Source organism: Lepisosteus platostomus, chromosome 23 (assembly GCF_059453375.1).
Source record: "Lepisosteus platostomus isolate fLepPlt1 chromosome 23, fLepPlt1.hap1, whole genome shotgun sequence".
Taxonomy (NCBI): Eukaryota; Metazoa; Chordata; class Actinopteri; order Semionotiformes; family Lepisosteidae; genus Lepisosteus; species Lepisosteus platostomus.
The window spans coordinates 8,921,853-8,940,511 of record NC_142633.1 but is presented as its reverse complement, the minus strand read 5'-3'; the positions used below and the strand labels follow the sequence as shown (position 1 = coordinate 8,940,511).

The 18,659-nt window shown below is 48.6% G+C and overlaps 1 protein-coding gene across 9 annotated transcripts in view; it reads left to right on the top strand.

Moving 5' to 3' along the window:
- Window positions 1-18,659, top strand: part of LOC148641991 (calmodulin-binding transcription activator 1-like) — a 442,365-nt gene that overhangs the window by 12,964 nt on the left and 410,742 nt on the right. For 6 of the 9 annotated variants that reach the window (XM_088617426.1, XM_088617427.1, XM_088617424.1 and 3 more), the window contains exon 2: window positions 9,446-9,547. The exons of the other annotated variants lie outside the window; for them this stretch is intronic. In XM_088617426.1, the coding sequence (XP_088473552.1) occupies window positions 9,446-9,547 (102 nt within the window). The remainder of the gene's footprint in view (window positions 1-9,445; window positions 9,548-18,659) is intronic. 9 annotated transcript variants of the gene reach the window in all.

The following is an 18,659-nucleotide window of genomic DNA, read 5'->3' as shown; positions in this document are numbered from 1 at the left end:
ATCAGGAGTGACACAGTGTGAGTGGGGAGGAGTGAGAGGTAGTAGGATCAGGAGTGACACAGTGTGAGTGGGGAGGAGTGAGGGGCAGTAGGATCAGGAGTGACTCAGTGACAGTGGGGAGGAGTGAGAGGCAGTAGGATCAGGAGTGACACAGTGTGAGTAGGGAGGAGTGAGAGGCAGTAGGATCAGGAGTGACACAGTGGCAGTGGGGAAGAGTGAGAGGCAGTAGGATCAGGAGTGACGCAGTGGCAGTGGGGAAGAGTGAGAGGCAGTAGGATCAGGAGTGACGCAGTGGCAGTGGGGAGGAGTGAGAGGCAGTAGGTTCAGGAGTGACACAGTGGCAGTGGGGAGGAGTGAGATTCCTCACCACCACAAAGCCCTGCTGAGCCAAGAGCTGAGCCCAAAACAGAGCCCCCTGAGCCAGCTGGTCCTGAGGCTCACCGACCTGAGCCACACCGACCCTAACCAGCCTCAGGACAGCACTGCTAGAGCACCACAACCCAGACTCAACCACATCACAGCACAGATCAAACAGCAATATCTCACACACTGGGACACACACACACAAACACAACATAAACTGGAATGCTACAGAACCCTAAACAGACAATACACACTAGCTGAATACTTGACCAAAATAAAAAATAACAAACAGAAACAGACCCTGACGAAGTACAGGCTCAGTGACCACAGCCTGGCCATAGAAACTGGGCGACACAGGCAGACCTGGCTGCCCAGAGAGAACAGGCTGTGCTCCCACTGCCAGCGGGGAGAAATAGAGACAGAGGCGCACTTCCTACTGCACTGTGACAGATACTCTGGGATTAGAGAAACATTCTTCCCGAAATTCAGAAATCTAATCCCAGAGTTCCCACACCTGCCAGAGTCACAACGGGTCCCAATCCTACTGGGAGAGGGAGGAGGGAACTCAGTTGATCTGGCAGCCCAGTATGTGATCTCCTGTCACAGCCTGAGGAACAGTGAGTCTGTCTCCCAATAATGCTCCAGCCGCCTACAGAATATGTCAATATTTTATAATATGTCTTTGTTGTAAATGTCTGTAACATGTCTGTAGATTTTATTTTACTTCTAATTTTTGTCTTGTTCCATGTTAATTTTATTATTTATATTTGCTTTGACAACACTGATTGTACGGTCATGCTAATAAAGCACCTTGAATTGAATTGAATTGAGAGGCAGCAGGATCAGGAGTGACACAGTGTGAGTGGGGAGGAGTGAGAGGCAGTAGGATCAGGAGTGACACAGTGGCAGTGGGGAGGAGTGAGAGGCAGTAGGATCAGGAGTGACTCAGTGGCAGTGGGGAGGAGTGAGAGGCAGTAGGATCAGGAGTGACACAGTGTGAGTGGGGAGGAGTGAGAGGCAGTAGGATCAGGAGTGACACAGTGTGAGTGGGGAGGAGTGAGAGGCAGTAGGATCAGGAGTGACTCAGTGACAGTGGGGAGGAGTGAGGGGCAGTAGGATCAGGAGTGACTCAGTGGCAGTGGGGAGGAGTGAGAGGCAGTAGGATCAGGAGTGACTCAGTGGCAGTGGGGAGGAGTGAGAGGCAGTAGGATCAGGAGTGACACAGTGGCAGTGGGGAGGAGTGAGAGGCAGTAGGAGCAGGAGTGACACAGTGTGAGTGGGGAGGAGTGAGGGGCAGTAGGATCAGGAGTGACACAGTGGCAGTGGGGAGGAGTGAGAGGCAGTAGGATCAGGAGTGACACAGTGTGAGTGGGGAGGAGTGAGAGGCAGTAGGATCAGGAGTGACACAGTGTGAGTGGGGAGGAGTGAGGGGCAGTAGGATCAGGAGTGACTCAGTGGCAGTGGGGAGGAGTGAGAGGCAGTAGGATCAGGAGTGACACAGTGTGAGTGGGGAGGAGTGAGAGGCAGTAGGATCAGGAGTGACTCAGTGGCAGTGGGGAGGAGTGAGAGGCAGTAGGATCAGGAGTGACTCAGTGGCAGTGGGGAGGAGTGAGAGGCAGTAGGATCAGGAGTGACTCAGTGGCAGTGGGGAGGAGTGAGAGGCAGTAGGATCAGGAGTGACACAGTGTGAGTGGGGAGGAGTGAGAGGCAGTAGGATCAGGAGTGACACAGTGGCAGTGGGGAGGAGTGAGGGGCAGTAGGATCAGGAGTGACACAGTGGCAGTGGAGAGGAGTGAGAGGCAGTAGGATCAGGAGTGACACAGTGGCAGTGGGGAGGAGTGAGAGGCAGTAGGATCAGGAGTGACTCAGTGGCAGTGGGGAGGAGTGAGAGGCAGTAGGATCAGGAGTGACACAGTGTGAGTGGGGAGGAGTGAGAGGCAGTAGGATCAGGAGTGACTCAGTGGCAGTGGGGAGGAGTGAGAGGCAGTAGGATCAGGAGTGACTCAGTGGCAGTGGAGAGGAGTGAGAGGCAGTAGGATCAGGAGTGACTCAGTGGCAGTGGGGAGGAGTGAGGGGCAGTAGGATCAGGAGTGACTCAGTGGCAGTGGGGAGGAGTGAGAGGCAGTAGGATCAGGAGTGACTCAGTGGCAGTGGGGAGGAGTGAGAGGCAGTAGGATCAGGAGTGACTCAGTGACAGTAGGGAGGAGTGAGAGGCAGTAGGATCAGGAGTGACACAGTGTGAGTGGGGAGGAGTGAGAGGCAGTAGGATCAGGAGTGACTCAGTGGCAGTGGGGAGGAGTGAGAGGCAGTAGGATCAGGAGTGACTCAGTGGCAGTGGGGAGGAGTGAGAGGCAGTAGGATCAGGAGTGACACAGTGTGAGTGGGGAGGAGTGAGAGGCAGTAGGATCAGGAGTGACTCAGTGGCAGTGGGGAGGAGTGAGAGGCAGTAGGATCAGGAGTGACACAGTGTGAGTGGGGAGGAGTGAGAGGCAGTAGGATCAGGAGTGACACAGTGTGAGTGGGGAGGAGTGAGGGGCAGTAGGATCAGGAGTGACTCAGTGGCAGTGGGGAGGAGTGAGGGGCAGTAGGATCAGGAGTGACTCAGTGGCAGTGGGGAGGAGTGAGGGGCAGTAGGATCAGGAGTGACTCAGTGGCAGTGGGGAGGAGTGAGGGGCAGTAGGATCAGGAGTGACACAGTGGCAGTGGGGAGGAGTGAGAGGCAGTAGGATCAGGAGTGACACAGTGTGAGTGGAGAGGAGTGAGAGGCAGTAGGATCAGGAGTGACACAGTGGCAGTGGGGAGGAGTGAGAGGCAGTAGGATCAGGAGTGACACAGTGGCAGTGGGGAAGAGTGAGGCAGTAGGATCAGGAGTGACTCAGTGGCAGTGGGGAGGAGTGAGAGGCAGTAGGATCAGGAGTGACTCAGTGGCAGTGGGGAGGAGTGAGAGGCAGTAGGATCAGGAGTGACACAGTGGCAGTGGGGAGGAGTGAGAGGCAGTAGGATCAGGAGTGACACAGTGTGAGTGGGGAGGAGTGAGAGGTAGTAGGATCAGGAGTGACTCAGTGGCAGTGGAGAGGAGTGAGAGGCAGTAGGATCAGGAGTGACACAGTGTGAGTGGGGAGGAGTGAGAGGTAGTAGGATCAGGAGTGACTCAGTGGCAGTGGGGAGGAGTGAGAGGCAGTAGGATCAGGAGTGACTCAGTGACAGTAGGGAGGAGTGAGGGGCAGTAGGATCAGGAGTGACACAGTGTGAGTGGGGAGGAGTGAGAGGCAGTAGGATCAGGAGTGACACAGTGTGAGTAGGGAGGAGTGAGAGGCAGTAGGATCAGGAGTGACACAGTGGCAGTGGAGAGGAGTGAGAGGCAGTAGGATCAGGAGTGACTCAGTGGCAGTGGGGAGGAGTGAGAGGCAGAAGGATCAGGAGTGACTCAGTGGCAGTGGGGAGGAGTGAGAGGCAGTAGGATCAGGAGTGACACAGTGTGAGTGGGGAGGAGTGAGGGGCAGTAGGATCAGGAGTGACTCAGTGACAGTGGGAAGGAGTGAGGGGCAGTAGGATCAGGAGTGACACAGTGTGAGTGGGGAGGAGTGAGAGGCAGTAGGATCAGGAGTGACACAGTGTGAGTAGGGAGGAGTGAGAGGCAGTAGGATCAGGAGTGACACAGTGGCAGTGGAGAGGAGTGAGAGGCAGTAGGATCAGGAGTGACTCAGTGGCAGTGGGGAGGAGTGAGAGGCAGAAGGATCAGGAGTGACTCAGTGGCAGTGGGGAGGAGTGAGAGGCAGTAGGATCAGGAGTGACACAGTGTGAGTGGGGAGGAGTGAGAGGCAGTAGGATCAGGAGTGACACAGTGTGAGTGGGGAGGAGTGAGAGGCAGTAGGATCAGGAGTGACTCAGTGACAGTGGGGAGGAGTGAGAGGCAGTAGGATCAGGAGTGACACAGTGTGAGTGGGGAGGAGTGAGGGGCAGTAGGATCAGGAGTGACTCAGTGGCAGTGGGGAGGAGTGAGAGGCAGTAGGATCAGGAGTGACTCAGTGGCAGTGGGGAGGAGTGAGGGGCAGTAGGATCAGGAGTGACTCAGTGGCAGTGGGGAGGAGTGAGAGGCAGTAGGATTAGGAGTGACACAGTGTGAGTGGGGAGGAGTGAGAGGCAGTAGGATCAGGAGTGACTCAGTGGCAGTGGGGAGGAGTGAGAGGCAGTAGGATCAGGAGTGACACAGTGTGAGTGGGGAGGAGTGAGGGGCAGTAGGATCAGGAGTGACACAGTGTGAGTGGGGAGGAGTGAGAGGCAGTAGGATCAGGAGTGACACAGTGTGAGTGGGGAGGAGTGAGAGGCAGTAGGATCAGGAGTGACTCAGTGGCAGTGGGGAGGAGTGAGAGGCAGTAGGATCAGGAGTGACACAGTGTGAGTTGGGAGGAGTGAGAGGCAGTAGGATCAGGAGTGACACAGTGTGAGTGGGGAGGAGTGAGAGGCAGTAGGATCAGGAGTGACACAGTGGCAGTGGGGAGGAGTGAGGGGCAGTAGGATCAGGAGTGACACAGTGTGAGTGGGGAGGAGTGAGAGGCAGTAGGATCAGGAGTGACTCAGTGGCAGTGGGGAGGAGTGAGAGGCAGTAGGATCAGGAGTGACACAGTGTGAGTGGGGAGGAGTGAGAGGCAGTAGGATCAGGAGTGACACAGTGTGAGTGGGGAGGAGTGAGAGGCAGTAGGATCAGGAGTGACTCAGTGGCAGTGGGGAGGAGTGAGAGGCAGTAGGATCAGGAGTGACTCAGTGGCAGTGGGGAGGAGTGAGAGGCAGTAGGATCAGGAGTGACACAGTGTGAGTGGGGAGGAGTGAGAGGCAGTAGGATCAGGAGTGACTCAGTGGCAGTGGGGAGGAGTGAGAGGCAGTAGGATCAGGAGTGACTCAGTGGCAGTGGAGAGGAGTGAGAGGCAGTAGGATCAGGAGTGACTCAGTGGCAGTGGGGAGGAGTGAGGGGCAGTAGGATCAGGAGTGACTCAGTGGCAGTGGGGAGGAGTGAGAGGCAGTAGGATCAGGAGTGACTCAGTGGCAGTGGGGAGGAGTGAGAGGCAGTAGGATCAGGAGTGACTCAGTGACAGTAGGGAGGAGTGAGAGGCAGTAGGATCAGGAGTGACACAGTGTGAGTGGGGAGGAGTGAGAGGCAGTAGGATCAGGAGTGACTCAGTGGCAGTGGGGAGGAGTGAGAGGCAGTAGGATCAGGAGTGACTCAGTGGCAGTGGGGAGGAGTGAGAGGCAGTAGGATCAGGAGTGACACAGTGTGAGTGGGGAGGAGTGAGAGGCAGTAGGATCAGGAGTGACTCAGTGGCAGTGGGGAGGAGTGAGAGGCAGTAGGATCAGGAGTGACACAGTGTGAGTGGGGAGGAGTGAGAGGCAGTAGGATCAGGAGTGACACAGTGTGAGTGGGGAGGAGTGAGGGGCAGTAGGATCAGGAGTGACTCAGTGGCAGTGGGGAGGAGTGAGGGGCAGTAGGATCAGGAGTGACTCAGTGGCAGTGGGGAGGAGTGAGGGGCAGTAGGATCAGGAGTGACTCAGTGGCAGTGGGGAGGAGTGAGGGGCAGTAGGATCAGGAGTGACACAGTGGCAGTGGGGAGGAGTGAGAGGCAGTAGGATCAGGAGTGACACAGTGTGAGTGGAGAGGAGTGAGAGGCAGTAGGATCAGGAGTGACACAGTGGCAGTGGGGAGGAGTGAGAGGCAGTAGGATCAGGAGTGACACAGTGGCAGTGGGGAAGAGTGAGGCAGTAGGATCAGGAGTGACTCAGTGGCAGTGGGGAGGAGTGAGAGGCAGTAGGATCAGGAGTGACTCAGTGGCAGTGGGGAGGAGTGAGAGGCAGTAGGATCAGGAGTGACACAGTGGCAGTGGGGAGGAGTGAGAGGCAGTAGGATCAGGAGTGACACAGTGTGAGTGGGGAGGAGTGAGAGGTAGTAGGATCAGGAGTGACTCAGTGGCAGTGGAGAGGAGTGAGAGGCAGTAGGATCAGGAGTGACACAGTGTGAGTGGGGAGGAGTGAGAGGTAGTAGGATCAGGAGTGACTCAGTGGCAGTGGGGAGGAGTGAGAGGCAGTAGGATCAGGAGTGACTCAGTGACAGTAGGGAGGAGTGAGGGGCAGTAGGATCAGGAGTGACACAGTGTGAGTGGGGAGGAGTGAGAGGCAGTAGGATCAGGAGTGACACAGTGTGAGTAGGGAGGAGTGAGAGGCAGTAGGATCAGGAGTGACACAGTGGCAGTGGAGAGGAGTGAGAGGCAGTAGGATCAGGAGTGACTCAGTGGCAGTGGGGAGGAGTGAGAGGCAGAAGGATCAGGAGTGACTCAGTGGCAGTGGGGAGGAGTGAGAGGCAGTAGGATCAGGAGTGACACAGTGTGAGTGGGGAGGAGTGAGGGGCAGTAGGATCAGGAGTGACTCAGTGACAGTGGGAAGGAGTGAGGGGCAGTAGGATCAGGAGTGACACAGTGTGAGTGGGGAGGAGTGAGAGGCAGTAGGATCAGGAGTGACACAGTGTGAGTAGGGAGGAGTGAGAGGCAGTAGGATCAGGAGTGACACAGTGGCAGTGGAGAGGAGTGAGAGGCAGTAGGATCAGGAGTGACTCAGTGGCAGTGGGGAGGAGTGAGAGGCAGAAGGATCAGGAGTGACTCAGTGGCAGTGGGGAGGAGTGAGAGGCAGTAGGATCAGGAGTGACACAGTGTGAGTGGGGAGGAGTGAGAGGCAGTAGGATCAGGAGTGACACAGTGTGAGTGGGGAGGAGTGAGAGGCAGTAGGATCAGGAGTGACTCAGTGACAGTGGGGAGGAGTGAGAGGCAGTAGGATCAGGAGTGACACAGTGTGAGTGGGGAGGAGTGAGAGGTAGTAGGATCAGGAGTGACTCAGTGGCAGTGGAGAGGAGTGAGAGGCAGTAGGATCAGGAGTGACACAGTGTGAGTGGGGAGGAGTGAGGGGCAGTAGGATCAGGAGTGACTCAGTGGCAGTGGGGAGGAGTGAGAGGCAGTAGGATCAGGAGTGACACAGTGGCAGTGGGGAGGAGTGAGAGGCAGTAGGATCAGGAGTGACTCAGTGGCAGTGGAGAGGAGTGAGAGGCAGTAGGATCAGGAGTGACACAGTGTGAGTGGGGAGGAGTGAGGGGCAGTAGGATCAGGAGTGACTCAGTGGCAGTGGGGAGGAGTGAGAGGCAGTAGGATCAGGAGTGACTCAGTGGCAGTGGGGAGGAGTGAGAGGCAGTAGGATCAGGAGTGACTCAGTGGCAGTGGGGAGGAGTGAGAGGTAGTAGGATCAGGAGTGACTCAGTGGCAGTGGGGAGGAGTGAGAGGCAGTAGGAGGTGGTCTTCTCCCTTTGCCCTTCAGTTACCCAGGACAGCTGAGCAGGGACTCATCCCAGCGCAGATTCCATGGGAGAACTCTGCTGATAATCCCTGCTGCACTGACAGGCAATGACTTCCCAGTCCTGAGTCCTGCGCCCAGAGGGAACCACCAGCAAGCCTTGTCGGCTGGGCATTCCAGTGAGCTCCTAAGAGTCGCTGTGAACTTTCTGATTCCTGACTGCGTGCAAGGGTGCTCAGCTGGTCGGCACTTTTGTCTGATGGTGATAAATTATGCCACCGGCTGGTTTAAAGTTTTAGACGTGTGGACCAGAATACATCCTCTCAGGCCTTCCTTTCTCAATATATTCCCTTTTAATTTCTTATTCAAAGGTCAACAGTTTATGCTTTAACTTGATCTAATTTGTGTCTCAACATGAGATTTGTATAGCTACAAATAGCACTCATTAATTACGGTATAGCACTCATGCAGGATTTCTTTCTTTTCCTTCTAATATTTCACTCCCACAAGTTTCTTTTTTATCTTCTGGTCCCTTACTGAAACTTATCTTTTATTAAATTAAATGAAGGGGAAGCTTTTCTTGTGCTGATCTCCTATATCAATGAAATTCACTGCTGCCCCAACAGTCTGGAGTTAGAAGAAAATTAAATTTGCCGGATAACTTTATACTGTTCAGACATCATTATGCAGGAGTTTGTGCCACAGACGATCAGGGTTAAGATTTTAATTTTCAATTAAATTGCTTAAGCAGGGATAAATGAAAACCCCTCTCCTGCACAAGCTGCTGAAAGGATCTGTACCATCCCAAATCCGCAGTTTAACAAGTCTCACCTGGGCTTCGAAGGCCCTCGGTATCGATTCCAGAGCTTGATTCGCCAAACCAGAGCTAAAAAACAAATCGACCCGAATCAGCGAACGCCAGGCTCACAATAAGCCTGATTACTGGCTGCTTCAGTAATCATCAGGGAGGCACGTCTTGGTAAATTAGTAATAATAGGAGGGGGAAAAAGTGCCACCAGCAAAAAGAATAGAACTAAAAAAACCCGCAAAGAACAGTTTTGCTCTTATTTATTATTTTATCTTAAAAATACTCTAAATATTCTTCAGAGCTAATGGATCATTTGCTCATCGGCTTCTGTTTTTTTTTTAATTCTGCGTCCTAGCAGTAAGTCGTTCCAAGGTCTAGGCAAAGCAGTGTCCAGGAGTGCGGTTTTAGTTGCCGTGAGTTACTCCACGGGACAGATCAGCGTCGTTAAGGCCATACGCCACCGCAGACTAATTAAGGACTTGCTGTAGTACATGGACCCATCTTCAGGTGGACTAGCGTAACGTTAGTTACTTCGCCAGTGCCCGAACGTTACGTTTACGTCCGTAAATTCAGCCTCTGCTCGCGAATGCCTGAGATCCCTTCCGCTGGCACCGTGCGAAGCCCGTCGTACGATCTGCGCCTCTGGCTGTGAAAGGCATTGCCTGCAGCAGGAGAGCCTGGTGGTAAAGCGCAGGTGGACGGTGCATAGGAAGAGCTGTCCCCTCAGCAGAGCAGTGAGCTCGCTGGACTGCATGACAAAGCGCATGGGGGTCGCATGGTAAAGTCCCACTAGCTACCCGGCGGTGTTGAACTAGTGTAGGCGAAATTCCTGTTATGTGCATGGGGTGGTGGGGGAAAACTGTAATAATTGCTGGGCAGCTGCACAGCAGAGGAATGCTCCTTTTCCTAGATTTTTTTTTTCTTCTGCTCTTTTCTTGCCTCCCGAAGGACTGAAGAAAATACGTAATCTGGATCGAATGTACAGATCAGCTGTCTGTTATGCCGGCCATGCTCCTGCTAAGGGTGTCAGTGATGAAACAGAAATTAACAGTAAGAGTTGGTTATTAATATTGCATCAGTGACATCGCTTGAAGGGCTGGTAGCTGGGTGATCTATTATTCATTCATCGATTCATTTATTTACTTATTTCATTCCCCCCAGCCCCCCACACTTTTGAAAGTTATTTATAGAGGTCGTGCTGGTGATTGAAGTACCTAGTTTACAGGGGCATGTTGTCAATATGAGGTTTTTGCATTACAGTGAGACTGACAGTAGGAGGCTGGAGTCATTGACACACAGACACACGATGAGTCAAAATGTTATGACACCAGCTCATGTGCCGCGATCATATTCTTAAGTCACTCTGCATGACTTAATCCGACACCAAATTAATGGTGCTAAGTGAATTTGTGAGACCTGTTCAGGGAGTGTGATGAAGTTTTAAGGCAGAAGTTCATATCCATTACAGAACACATTTATTCATGTGCTGAAATTGAGTAGTTAGAGATTTCTGTCGTGCTCAATCACCACACACATGCCTTTTCTGTGTTCGTGAATAATTGACTGATCAGGTTGTCGCAGCATCTTCTCGTGCAGAGCAGTACCGTGAAAATTTAACACAAAACATCAGCTACATGACTCACGTGTGTCATTCAGTTCTTACGCTTGCATGGAACAATTCTTGCTTCTTCAAAATAGCAGTTTGCTTAAAAAATAGCGGGAAGAAGCCATTACTCAGCAGTTGTTCCACATTATGTCCAGTAAATTGTGCAAGACTGTTGTTCTATTATAGTCTATGTGTGTCTGTGTAGACTGAGGCTCTCTTCTGATCAGCATGGCTTTTTTCATACCAGTTGGCACTTGTACTGCTCGTATCGGTTGATACCCGTATCATTATTACCCTGTTCTGACTTGCATGGCCTCATTCGTGTGAGCTACCTTAAGGTTAAGATCCGACCCTGCTGCAGACTGCGACTCAGCTCTGCGCGGCCTGGGCGCAGGTAAAGCACTGATCTGAATAATTGCGGTTGCAGATGTGGTACCGATATGGAGCGGCTCGGTTGAGTTGCTGGGTCCTCAGCTCTCTCCTTGAGATGACATCTTCACGGGCTGGTGAGCCGGGGAAACGCAGCTCTGAGGTTAAACAACAGAGGCTGATTAGAAGACCTTCCTGCCAACATCTTAATTCAGAAAGCTTTAGCTTGTTTGTCTTTGTGCTCGCTTCACAATGCTTATGTGTGGCATGGATGAAACTAACGCTCCTTTTTTAAAAAGCAGTCCACCCACAGGATGCTTTAAAGTTTTTTGGATTGAATTTACTGATCTGTTTCAGATACAGATGCTTGTTTTCATTTAAAAAAACCTAGGATCTGTATTCCTCCTCTTGCCTGTTAAATGCAACATCAGTTTTTGTTAAGAGGCAATTAAATCATTTTCCCCCCTTCCTTTTCTAAAATTAGAAGGTGTTTTTTTTTAAATAATACGTTTCCCTGTCAGGAATCACTAGACTAGAAAAAGTTTGGCTCAGGAGCCTTAGAAAATCATCCTTTTTTACTTCAATCAGCTAAATCTAATGCTGCTTAATTTGCCCTCCCTGTAACTGCATAAATGCAAGATCACATTCCTCCAAAGTTTAATAACTTTGCCATGGCTATTCAGAATTTTTTTTAAACAATTTAAAAATGACAGTTCAAGTAGGGGACAAGTTAAATTTCAGGAATGTTGTAACTTAAGATGCCGAAGTAATCAGGTTGGTAGTAATCAGTAAGGAAAAGAAGAAATCATCACTCTTTGGTAAACATAGTTTACTTACTATGAGACCGAGGTCCTCTTAACAGAGGTGACACACAAGAAGCACAGTGAAACAAGTCGGATGTAAAAAACATGCACCTCTGATAATGTGCAAACTTTATTCATTCTGTCGATTAATTTTTCATGCACGAACATCAATGCTAGTCCTTTATCATTACTGTTGTCAGCGCCCTATTGTATCTTGGCAGGTATGTCTTTACATTACTGTGTTGTTTCATATCCATTGCAGTACCAGTCGATGTTGAAGAGCTCTGGCTAGGGATACTCTGATAGCTGCACCATGAAAGCTCATGCTGTCAGCACTGGATAGGGGGGTGTGAGGGATTGTGGGGGCTTTTGTTCGAACAGTTGAAGATCTGATCCTGGTTGCATGAAATGTCTTAAGTACCGAGTGTTAGGTAAATAAATGTGGATTTCTTTTCCCTTTACTTGGCTACTGACATTGATAAGTTCAGTCCCTTTGTAGGCCACCCCTGCACTTGGGGAAACCTAATCTGATCTAGATGTACCTGGACTTGTACAAGCACTGCTGCCTGAATATAAAGGGCATTTAAGGTGAGAAAAGGTAGTTCACTGTTGGGACTGCATCCATAGAGCGTGTCTTTGAGAAACGTGGTTATGCCAAATATGTTTGTACTTTGTTGTTTGGATTGACTGGGTGTGACAGCACAGTGGTGCAGTGCTCAGCATCCCTGCCTTGCAGATCTGGGGCCCTGGGTTCAATTAAATACCTGGGGTGCTGTCTGTGTGGAGTTTGTATGTTCTCCCTGTATTTCCACGGGTTTGCTCCCACAGTCCGAAGACATACTGGTAGGTTTATTGACTTCTGGGAAAATTGGCACTGGTGTGGGTGTGTGCGTATTTGTGTCTGCCTGGGTCCAGCGATGGACTGGCGTCCCATCCAGGGTGTACCCTGCCTTGTGCCCATTGCTTGCTAGGACAGGCTCCAGCTGCAACCCTGTAGTGGATAAAGTGCTTAGAAAATGAATGGATGGATTGATTGGGTGATTGGCTCAGAGTATTTCGGAGTATTCAATGAAAATGATCTTTGTGTGGCCTGGCGTGCCCGCGTGGCAGTGGGTGTGTGCGGCGCTCGTACCCGTCCGCCGGCGCGTGTGCCACTGGCTGTGCAGACGTGCGTGTGCCCGTGTGCGTCGGCGTGCTCCTGCTGGGGCAGGTTGACCAGGACCCTCCGGGTGCCCATGTTTCCTGTATGCCGGCCGATCTGTACGTGCTCGGGAGCGCTGGCCTGCATCCGAGATGTGGAGCAGCAGATAAGGGAGATTGTTTCTACATTCAGCAGTGAGCAGTCAGAAAGCAGCCCCCTCATAGACAACCAGACAATTTCTTGCAATCAAGGCCTTGTTAGAAGGGCTGGAGCCACAACAGGTTTCTGTCTAAATTGACTCCGCTGAGTTTCGCAGCAGTTTCATTGCTCCATGGTGCCTGTTCTGAAACTCAGTCTGCTATTCAGAGTTTCGGAAAAAACGAAACATGATTTAAAGCCAATAATACCCAGAAAATAAATCACCGATACAGTGCCAAAGACCTTTCTTTGCCTGTTGCTCATCTTTAAGTTTCCCAGTTATTAGCAGTATATTTTCTTCGCGCTCACACTGTCACTTCCCTCATTTAAACCAGTTTATGGAAAAAAAAAAAACTAATGACATCAATGCTACCGAAAAAACTTGGCCGTTGCTGCTGCTGTAGATAACGGCCGTAATAGCTGTAGCGGTATAATAATATTGATGTTCATAACTTGTTAATATTCTGCTTCTTCGCAGTAACCTTGCACCAAGGTTGCTGACTGGCTGGGTTGTCTCAAGTTCAACGTGAAGTTCCAATTATATTACTGTCCATTTGCCTATTTCAGTACATGTATGACCAATCAACATTAATTCAATTCAATCTTTGCTGTAACACAGTTCATTCTAGTTTGTCATTGTACATTTAAGCTTTAGTTTATATTGTATATATATATAAACATTTTGTTTTGTCTTGTACAGGGCCTTCTCGGTTTTATAAAAAGCACTTTTTAAAATGTATCATTATTATATTCATCATATTCACATTGTAATTTGCTACCGTTTTTGGGGGCAGATTAAAAAACCTGAAAATATTGGATATTCTGATATAGATTGAATGTGTTGGGGAGCACTGCATTATAACCCCGACCTACTTTCCTTTTTTGTCATTTTCAGAATTGCTCCAAGTAATGTAATAAAGATTTACATTTTCAATCTGTCAGAAAAGTGAAACATAAAGCTGTCCTTTTTAGCATGCTTGCAGACAAAAGGGAGAGGAGAAGGAGTTTGCAGTCTGGGAAGGTATTGATTTAAGATTTGTTTTTGTCAGCACTCTCCAGTCTCCTGACCTGTTCTGGTACCTTGGGTGAGCTCTGTGCAAGCCAGTGTGACCGAGATTGTAAAATCCTAAACACTTGGTTTCACCGAAAGAACCAGTGATAATCCAGAGATCAGAGCTCCACGCTAAGTAGAAAATTTAGCTTTTTAAAAAAAAAATCTGCAGAGCAGGAGGAGTGATGTCGGTGTCGAGCGTCTGTGTTCCCAGCAAGCCTGCATCAGAATGGGACACCCCAACAGGGAGAGAAGGGGCTGCACTTTCTGTTTTGGTTTAAATCGTCCCACATTGACAAACGTAGGAGAAATTGTATTTTGGAGTAGCTCCTTCTTTCTTCTTTCAGTTAGAATCACCTGTTGTTTTTTCATACCCCCCTGATGATCCGATCAGCCAATGGTGTTTTTTCGCTCTCGGCTCACAGCTATAAACCCCGCAACTGCACACGGGAGAGGATGAGGAAGTGTGGGCAGACTCCTTCCTTTCATTCGCCTTCGAACGCGTGGTGGGCACCAGGGCACAGTGCTGATTGGAGGAGGAGAGGCACCCCCCTCCCCTGACAGCATCACAGACCTGTAGGCACCCACGAGCCTGCAGGGGTCACTGTGTTTAATCAAGACCCCAGAGAACCCCGGCCAGCTTTTCCCATCCAACTCTCTTTTGGTCATAGCTGTCTAGTGGCATGACTTAGGCTCGAACCCATGACACCTGGATCATAGACATGCATCTTCTCTGGGAGAGCCCTTCAGGAGGCCCTGGAACTGCTCATTCTTAATGCCCACCTGCTGAGCTGGATTAAATTAGAAGCAGTGCTTTTTTGAAGGGCTAAGGGGGATACCTTTTGCATCTCATTGCCTTAAAGCCTTAAACATTTCCAAATGAGAGAGATTTTCTTTTTGTATTTCATGCTTCCAGGTAGCTGAAATTGTAAGCTTTAGAGAACAGAGACTAATTGGCCCTGCCCTGGGTATAAAAGACATTGTTGATGCAGGAATTTCCTGCGCATCTTGCATGCGCTTCTTTTTCATATTTGTGCACTGGGACAGTACGTTATCCATGCAGCAGGCCGTAGTGCACCTGTAACTCTCTGCTACACCTTGGTACCTCCCAGCCCCGATGTGAAGCTTGGATTCTCCGGCCCTGATGCTTTTGGGAAGCCTGGTCAAGCTGCGCAGAATTGTACCGTGGTTTCCAGTGAGAGAATCCCACCTGGTGTGGACATCAGAAATCCCCATGTTCAGATTCAGCCCCGGCGGCGTTTTCTCTCCATCAGGGGACCGGAAGAAATTGGCAGCAGCCCAGCTCGGCTCAGCACAGCACATCTCCTAATATAACGGGCTCCTGATTCAGCGTGCTTTGCAGTTTAGTGTTTGACAACTAAATTGTTTTTCAATGGAAGAAAGACTGAATTATGCTAATGTCTAGTGCAGCAGTGGAGGTAGCCAAAAAAATATTGCCCGGCACTCACAGAGACCCTCTGGACAGACACCGGTGTGGTGCTTTAAATCCTAAATGAAAAAAAAACAAAGAGCTTTACAGTATCTAGCTGTAGTGGGATTCTCTCAGAATCATGTAATGCTCTGTGTTCATTTTAGGGAATTTTCAATAGCTGTTGAATCAATAGTGCTTGAAACATATCCTCAGTTTAACCACATTGCTGTTATGTGAGTAGTGCATTAGATGCAAGTGTTAAAACTCCATTTTCTGTAACCCTGAAATGTATTCAGCAGTGCTTTACACCATACAGTGTAAGTATTGTTCATGGGTATCTCCTCTGTGGTTTTCCCAAATATACTGCACACCTCACAGTCCTCAGTTATAGACATCACTCCACATTACATTTAATTAACTAATTTCCTAGAGGGTTGACAAGCAGGTGCTCTGGGAGTTAACTTTCATGAATAATGTTAATTCCTGTCTTGCAGCCACACTGCAGAAACAGTGTTTCCAGTTTGCGAGCTTCTGTTTTGACCAAGTGTCTCCGCTCAGAAATTAGCATGCAGGTCCTCTGCAGAGACAGTCATGCAAAGTGGTATTACTCCTGTTATATTAGTTATTTTGAGTACTGGAAAAAAAAATCCCTTGTCATCACTTAATATTCTGTACTGAGAAAATTAAACTTTGGAGTATTTTAGCGACTTTATTATTGGAAGTTTTACAATTGAACGACAGCAATGAAATGAGAACATTAGATGGGCTTTTTCCTAGAGAGGTATGAGAAACATTAAAATGACAGTTTTACAAGGTGAAAAAAATGGAATGAAGCACAGAATAGCTCTTTGGAAAATGTGATTGATGGTTTGCAATTTGCGCCTTCCTTATCTTAAATTATAGCACTCTTATTGTTTGAATTTGAGAAGAGATTATTATTAGAATGCTTCCTCAATATTCTTTCTTTTGCTCCTGTATCTGAGTAATTTCATATGTCAGTTTACACTGTTCACAATCAAATAATGAATAGATGAAAAAAACAATTGAAGAATGTACAATCTTGTGCCATGTAAACATTATTAAAGGAGCATTTGTCTTCTGTAATTTGTAGCACAGAAAATGACTTATCAGATGTAAGATCACCAAAGCGTTTTGCTGAATGTCTTCCCAAGTGGGAGGATGTCTTCCAAAGTCTAGATTTTCACACAGATCAGATCTCTGTGGGGTTCCATGGGGTGCCACTGCAGTTGTCATACTTTATTTCCTCTCAAGGAAACGGTCTTTGAACCATCGTTTTCAAAGGCAGCCTTCCGCAACACCTGCAGAGGAGTCTCCATGACAGAGATCATAAATCTGTGTAAACGCGGGAGGAACAAAATAAATACATTTAAAAAATTGGAGCCGAAAAAAAAGACAATGCAGAGCCAATTGTTTAGGATAAAGCAGTTGCAACCGCTGTTCTTTTCTGTAGTGTCATAAACAAATGGCGAAAATTTAATTTAAAAATTGAAGGTTTCTAGGCTAGAGGAAACCTGAGAGTTTTACAGATAAATTCACTGGATATCTTTGTACTTTCGAAGGGAAGACATGCCCAGAGTCCTTGCTGGCAGACGTACACTCTAGCTGGAACATGTCATCATAGTTTTGGCAGACCGCAAGTTTTAGTTTGCATTGATTGCTGACAATATTCAATTTAGAGTTGGCGGCTGATTGCATCTCTGCTTCAATAATCACATCGATGGTAAGGACTGCTTTGCATTGGCATTTTGCATTCCTGGTTCTCTTGGCAAAGAGTGAAGACTTTCCATCCAGATGTGACTGGACATGGTGCTAGGAGGCAGCTGGACAGAGGTTTAGCTGCACATCCTCCCTGGAGTACTTCATTGACCTTTGGAGATAGAGAGGCTAACGTCGCTGGGCTTGAGATGGCCTGCTACACTATTAAACAGCCCGGCTGTGCACCTGCTTTTCTCCTGAGTACAGGAATCTATTCGAGATTCACAGTGATCCCCAGCCATCCGGTGTCATGGGTGACATTTTGTTGGTCTGTGGGTGTTCCATTCCAAAGTGGTATAAATCAAGAAAGAAAATGAGGAGCCTTTGCCCTCCACTTTTTTTAAAAGCCTGCTCTCCCTTTTATTGCCCTGCTGATTTTCTGGACACACACCTTGGCCGAGGGAAATTATGCTTAAGAAGAAAAAGGATGTGTGTTAATTAAACTCATGTTAATTAATTAAATTAATGTTATGCTGTATAGCATGGAACAATGCCTCTGCATCCTTGCTCACATATTAGCACCTCAGTACTGAATCATCAGTGAAGAGGAATGCTGTGCAATTTAATGGTTCACCTGATGGGGTTGCTCTGACTGAGACGTCCTGGGTGCGGAGGGTCGTTAGAAATATATGATCTGAGTATATTCTGGATCTCACTATAGGCTTGCAAAGCTGTCAAGAAAACTGTCACTGGGGAACTTTTAACGGCTGTTAGGTTTTTGTCATTGCGTTGTTCAGCATTTTTTCGGAACAGGTTTCCAGTCTGATCGAGTTTGAATGTGCTGAAGTACCTGAGGGGTTGTGACTCTTCTGCATCAAAGCCCGTTTTGCTTTCTGATATCAGCATTGCTTGGTATGGACTCTGTCTGAAAGGGATACTCTTGGAGACATTCACCATTGATGTAGATGTTCTCCTTTCATGCATACCAAGGCCTCTGTTCACACCCTTAAATGCTTAAATATTGCATGTGAAATTAAGGGTTTTATCTTGCAGTCTCATTTAAGCATTTTTTTGGGGAGGATAACTCAATCTGCTTTGAAAAAAATAAAACGCAGGGGTTTGCTATTAAGGCTTCAAGTGTGCATGGAGAGTGGAATAAAAAAGAATGCTGACAGATGTGCCCAATAATTGAGTGTTCTTATTGGCCACAGTATGGAATTGATTCAGACCAGTCCCGGTTATAATTAGATATAAAACATCGATAGTGAGCTACCTTAGTGTGTCTATACAGCACATATACTGTGTAGACAGGCACCTTCTAAAAGTTGTTGGCCTGTTTAAGCAGCTGTACTGTGAAAACTGTCCATTGTGCTGTATATACAGCTGGAACCCTTGGACAGTGGCCGTCCTCAGGATGCTTAACATCATGGGTGGCCATGAGTGGGTCTGTGGTGCCTTCACATGTGTTCCACATGGCCTTGTGTGTGCAATTACCAAATTGCATTGCTTCGAGCTCATATGGATGTATGTGTAAGTCAACAAGCTTTAGAAGTGCTCTATATAGGAGCACAAGTGCATTTTCAATGTAATGGCTAAATAAAACAGGATCTTAGATGTAAACTCAAAGAGGTTCTTAGAATTTACCTGTGAAGCAAGACCGTAGAACTGGCGACTTCTGAATGTACTTAATCACACCCCCCCTCCATAATCCCTGGTGTGTAAAATGTATTAATTGTGTTTGTTACATCCATTATTCCTGTGTAATGCGCAGAGCTTGTATGCTTTTATTAAATTGGAATAATGCCCACTACAATGACAGTATGTGTGGTTTTCCCAGGTTTTAAGT